Source organism: Equus quagga, chromosome 20 (assembly GCF_021613505.1).
Source record: "Equus quagga isolate Etosha38 chromosome 20, UCLA_HA_Equagga_1.0, whole genome shotgun sequence".
Lineage (NCBI taxonomy): Eukaryota > Metazoa > Chordata > Mammalia > Perissodactyla > Equidae > Equus > Equus quagga.
In genome coordinates, this window is record NC_060286.1 from 589,226 (window position 1) to 595,225 (window position 6,000).

Genomic DNA, 6,000 nt, shown 5'->3' on the forward strand with positions numbered 1-6,000 from the left:
CTGAGGCAGCATCCCACATGCCACAACTAGAAGGACCCACAACTAAAAAGACACGACTATTTACTGGGGGGCTTTGGGGAGAAAAAGGAAAAATAAAATCTTAAAAAAAATACATGTATCATTCTAAAGTGAAACTCACACTGGTAAAGAATCTTATCAAAAAAGGTAAAACAATGTCTTGAGAGACAAAGGCTAAGGAACTGCTCTACAGGGTGGCAATAAAGTGTGCAAACAGGTACTATTACTTTACACGTATATTAATCTAATAGTAATAAACCACTTATTACACACTCTCCTGTGGTTCCAAACTCGGCAGCCATTGTGTATATTAAAGGAGATTAAGTAGAGGCCAATTTTTTGACAATTAAATGTGGAATGAGATCCTGGATGGGAAAAAACAAAGGCCAGTACTGGAAAAACTGGCAAATTTCAAAATGGATGCATATTAGACAATAGTATTGAACCAATGTCAAACTTCCTGAATTTGAGAATGGCAACATGTAAGAGAAAGTCCTTGTTCTTAAGTGATACATACTTTAAGTACTTAGGGATGAAGGGTTATCACGTCTTCAACTTACTCAAATGGTTCAAAAACGTGTGTGCAGAGAAATCAAATGGCGAAATGCTAACTGCTGATCTAGATGAAGATTACACAGTGTTCACTATTATTCTTGAACTTGTAACTCTGAAATTTCAAAAAATAGAGTTGAAGATAAAAGGTGAAACTTCAAATTTTCTGTTTTTTTCAATAGCTATCAGACATAGTCTTTTCAGTGCCTATGTTTATAAATCTAGCTGGAATCAAAGGGTATTTGTTGATTTTTTTTAAAACAGGGTATAAAACATGACAGCAAACAACACATAATGTATCCAAGGAATAGCCCATACTTTATTAGGTGCTATGAGAATTCTAGTAAAATTCACATGCTGTCCTCTATTTTTAAGGAGCTTAAAATTTGCTAAGAAATAGATAAAATTCAATGTTCAATTCCTATGGATCATTAACAGTATTCTAAACACTGAGTAAACTTGCTAGTAGACAGGACATATTTAACTAAAATTGTAATTCACTTTAATATACAGGATTTCACCATTAGGTGTTTCTCCCACTCTATTTCAAAAGATTTAAAAATTTTCTTATAATTTTAATATATTTCACTATGAATGCAGTGAGGTTGCGTTATGTAGACATTTTATTTCCATGAATTCAACCATAAGCACTCAGGGAGAAAAACAGGATTTCAACAGCCTAGACACCATTCCACTAAATAAGCACACCTTCCCCATGGAGCACCAAGCAAAAGTACGAGAAGGGAGCTGTCCAGTTACATATGCTTCTCTCCCTGTGTGCATCTTGCCATGCTCTGATCCTAGAATTTAAAGTATTTTTGTATAACAAAGCCCCTAATGCAAGCCAACTTCTTCATCTGGTGCTCAACTAAAGAAATTTATTTTTTAAGTTTCTGAAGGAAAAACTAGCTGTTTTACACTTCCGTGAGATGGAATGAATGTATATCATAATCTATGATCACTTTAAGGGATTTTTAAGGGTAATTTTAATTAAAACCTATTTTTTTTGGTCACATGTGCTAACTTCACAACCTAACTCAATCCTGACATGAAACTCCAACGTAAAGGTACTCTATTTCACTGCTATGGCAAGAACATGACACACTTTACAGCAAGGATGACTTCTTTCTAAAGGCTACATTCAGAAACCTATTCCTCAAATCTAAGTCTACTGCATATACTTTTTTTTTTTTTTAAAGATTTTTCCTTTTTCTCCCCAAAGCCCCCTGGTACACAGTTGTGTATTTTTTTTAGTTGTGGGTCCTTCTAGTTGTGCTATGTGGGACGCTGCCTCAGCATGGCTTGATGAGCGGTGCCATGTCTGCACCCAGGATCTGAACCTGGGAAACCCCCCTGGACCGCCAAAGCAGAGCATGTGAACTTAACCACTAAGCCACAGGGCTGGCCCCCATACATTTCTTTTTAATTACTCCTGAGTCCCCAAACTTGCATTTTTTCTCTGGATTATTTATCTTGCTCTAACCCAACTTTCTACATTCTTCTACTCATAGAATCAGAGCTAGAGGAAACAGAAACCACATAATCTGTCCCTCCCTCTAAGCTCATTGACCTATTGACTGGAGACTTCCATTCAGTCAGTTCCACGTTACAATAAATTCCTCACTCTCCAACTAATACGAATTTTTACAGGAAGGTAAAAATTTAATTGTACATGGCTTTAAAAAGACAATCTTTAGGGGCCAGCCCAACGGCCCAGTGGTTAAGTTCAGTGCACTCTGCTTCAGACGCCAGGGTTTGGTTACCGGCATGGACCTACACCACTCGTCAGTAGCCACGCTGTGGTGGTAGCTCACATACAAAACAGAGGAAGACTGGCACAGATGTTAGCTCAGGGCGAATCTTCCTCAGGAGAAAAAAAAAAAGGAGAATTTTTATAAAGTGATACTAAAACAATACAGTGAAACAAAGCATCTCTTTGGCATTTAGAATCCTCAACACTGACTAAGCTCTGAACCCTAAAGAATAGAACAGTTTTAATACTTCTCAATGATCTCCACAGGAACATCAGGGAATCTCATAAAATTGGGCCTCTTCCTTACAAAATTTATCTTTTAATACAATTATTTTCTAATGTTATTCTGTGGTCTCTTATTTTTATAATCCTTATCCCTGATGTTTTATATTTTAACTCTTTTCTTTAAAATAAAAAGCCATATACAGGCTTGAAATTTTTTAACAAAAACTGCAATAAATTTTAGAAATTCTATTTAAAACTTTTGATCTAGATTTTCAGAAAATAAAAAGGTGAAAATAACAATTTTTCATTTTCTGAATGAGGTCTAAACACTGAAGGGTTTGATGTTGAGACTATTTGTCTAGTATCAGCCTAGACTAAGTCACTGATGCAAAAAGTTCTGTGACGTCAGGATATAATTTCCTAAAGCCCATTTCTTCACGGTATACACTCTTTATTTTCTTTTAAAATACTAGTGCAGAATGACAAATGCGTTTTATACTGATTTAAAAGGGACCTTTCAGATCTTTGACTTAAAGCCATAAATCTAAGAACCAAGGTTTAACGACCTTAACTAAAGTGCAAAATTCTTTATAAAATTCTAACTAAATACAAAGATTTTGCTGTCACATACTAAGGAAGCATTATTCATAGACCTCTTTGAGAATCTAACGAAAGCTAAGAGGCCTCTTTCTAGAAAATTCCACACATGCACTACACACAAAATTTGAATACAATGTCGAGGAGAGGAGTCATCACAGAATCTATCGACCCAAGGGAAATAACTGCTATCACTGATTACATGGGAAGACAGTCTTCAAACACAAATCTTTTGGTATTCGTACACACTCCTATAAGAATAAGGGTATCACACTGGCATCTGGAGTTTGAAGACGTAGGTGAATGCTGGGATACCTTCTGTGCCGTGGCACCGTAACTGCTCCAAGGCCACAACAGCCTGGTTCAGCTAATTGTCCAGCCCTGCTCTGCAGTCCCTTGAGACATGAGACCCCGTGCCATCTCACCCCTATCATCATCTACTCCTCTCTTCATCTAGACACTGCAAGCTGCTTTGACTTCAGCTACTGACAAGTAGCCATCCAGTCTGCCCTCTAATACCTTCAATGACACAATTTAAGCTTTCAGAAGGCAGACCAGGCCAATTTTAGGCAACTCTGAAGAATTACAAAGTTCTTTTCTGATCTGATTGGCCTGGTCCCTAAGTTCTAAATGCTGCCCTCCTGAATTTCCCCTCTATTTACTTGCCAACAGGTAACAAAACAGCTTACCATTCAAAGCACCTAATCCTAAAGTCAGGAGCAACAGTTTAGCTCTACTTTACCAAAGAGGAAAGTCAGAATTATGCTGAAAAGCACTTTCTATTTGGAAGTCAAAATATAAGAAGGTCAGTTCTGGTTCAGTTCAAGACAGATGCAAGGTTTCCAGGTACACAGCATTTCCTACCTTAATGGGCTTCTTTTCACTGCATAAAAAATTAAAAATGCATCAACATTAAAAGATTTATAGGTACTTAAAATTAGTACCAGTTCTGTCAGCAAGTAGTTTATTCTCTGTATTTCTATTTATGCCTGTAATTTTGTAACAAACAGTTCTAATCAATGCAATATAAATACAGAAGCCATTACTTAATTAGATAAAAACTGGCTTTCAAGAACTAGAAGTTGTCTCAGTCACCTTCAACAGCTCCCTTCTCACAATAAGAAATATCTCCTATTGAAACCAGTATATTGATAAGGTCCATTTTTCATGCATAAACCATGCAAATGATTGTTTCCTTTGAAAACAAAAGAAACAGCAACAATTACACGTGATATTTTCTTGCTGGACAAAAAAGGTTCACAAATATTTGCAAACCGCGACTGATTTAGTCAAATCAGTTAAGAGCAATGTTAACCAAAAGTTAATTGTATAAAAAATACAGCAACATCTCATTTTCAAGGGACTTCCCAGAGGGCTCTCTTCCTGGGCTGTGTCTCAGAGTCAAACAACGCAGAGTCCTAAGCAGGAGGCTGTCTTGTAAGGACCTTCTTTTTGGTCCTTCAATTATTAAACTTCCTGCAAGGATACAAAAAACGTCCACCGAAACGAATTCTGTCTTATTTTGCAAATTGCATGGGGGCACTATTTGGGTAAGTGTATATGGAAAGTATACAACAATCCCCGGGTTAAAAATGCATTTCCTGATCAAAAACCACTCCGCCACTCTTCCAGAGTAGCTTAAACAACGAATGCTGCGTTTCAACAAGATCCCCCGCAAAGAGCTTAAAAAGACAAGGCCACACACGTCACCTTATCAGAACTACATCACACACAAAAGGCACATTAAAGCTCAGCAAGACTGTCCTCCGGGCATTTATCTTGTGATAAAATCCTCCAGTGAATCATTTCAGTTGATTCTTTCAGCTGAAAATGTTTTTATCCATCACAAACAAAATATGTACTGCAAAACTTTCTTATACCTCATTTTGTTGAATATTTAAAACTGAGTCAGTTAAAAATCGATCCGCTATATATTTGTACCCGAGCAAACACTGTCAATCTCGAATTAGTTTAATCCTGTCTTCTTTTCCACATAAAATTCTTTCACTAGCTTGTCATTAATAGAAAAACCGAACGCTCGACACAGCTTCCCGAGAGAGCAGCCCGCGAGGACCAGGCTCCGCACCGGCGCCGGAGCCGCACTTTTCCACCACGGTTTCTTCTTAAACAGATTTTGCATCATCCTCCATGCTAAACGTCACCAACTTTCAGATCCTTTGAAGATTCGCTGATAAGCGCAAGCCTGTGATACCCCCGTCGCCTTCTCTTGCGCGCTATTCCCATTTCTTTTAATGCGAAGAACTAAGTGTTTTCTCCCGTTAACTACGCAATTAAGTTTATTAACGGGGAGGCTGCAATCACCACATTATCAATATTTCAGAAAGTAACAAAACAAAACAAGACGCAAAGAGGAAAAGGTCCATTTGCTTAAACACTGAAAGCTCTTACTTTCTTGAAGTATTTGCGGGACGCCGAGCCAGATTTCCAAAGCGGCCCTCCCCCACCGCCGGCCGCCCCTCCCCCCGTCCGGAAGGTCGCCGCCGCCACTCACCAAGCTTCTCCACCAACTTGAGCATCACCCCTCCGATGTGCACCTCCCCGGTCACTCTGAGGGTGACATCGCGGCTCAGGTCCGTCACATGCACGCTCAGTTCCCACGTCCCGTCCGCGTAGCAGCCATCCGGCATCCTGATCCCGTCCAGGGCCATGGCTCCTTCCTGCGCGCACGGAGGAAACGGATCTCGTCAGCGTCCCTCCCCCAGGCCGGCAAAGCCCACCGAGGCGGCCGCGCGCGGCGCGAGGCGAGGCCGGGGCTCCGCCCGAGCCGGGCCGCGGCGGGGCAGGACGGGGCGCCCGCGGCCCTCCCCCTCCAGGCCCGCCGCCCGGCCCAGCGC

The 6,000-nt window shown here is 40.0% G+C and overlaps 1 protein-coding gene across 4 annotated transcripts in view; it reads right to left on the reverse strand.

The window, feature by feature from the left end:
* Nucleotides 1-5,977, reverse strand: part of FERMT2 (FERM domain containing kindlin 2) — a 73,660-nt gene extending 67,683 nt beyond the window's left edge. The window contains exon 1 of one of the 4 annotated variants that reach the window (XM_046647416.1): nt 5,658-5,977. In XM_046647416.1, the coding sequence (XP_046503372.1) occupies nt 5,658-5,814 (157 nt within the window). In that variant the 5' untranslated portion in view covers nt 5,815-5,977. The remainder of the gene's footprint in view (nt 1-5,657) is intronic. The other 3 variants (XM_046647417.1, XM_046647418.1, XM_046647420.1) reach the window with 3 other exon arrangements.
* Nucleotides 5,978-6,000: the final 23 nt, after the last annotated feature.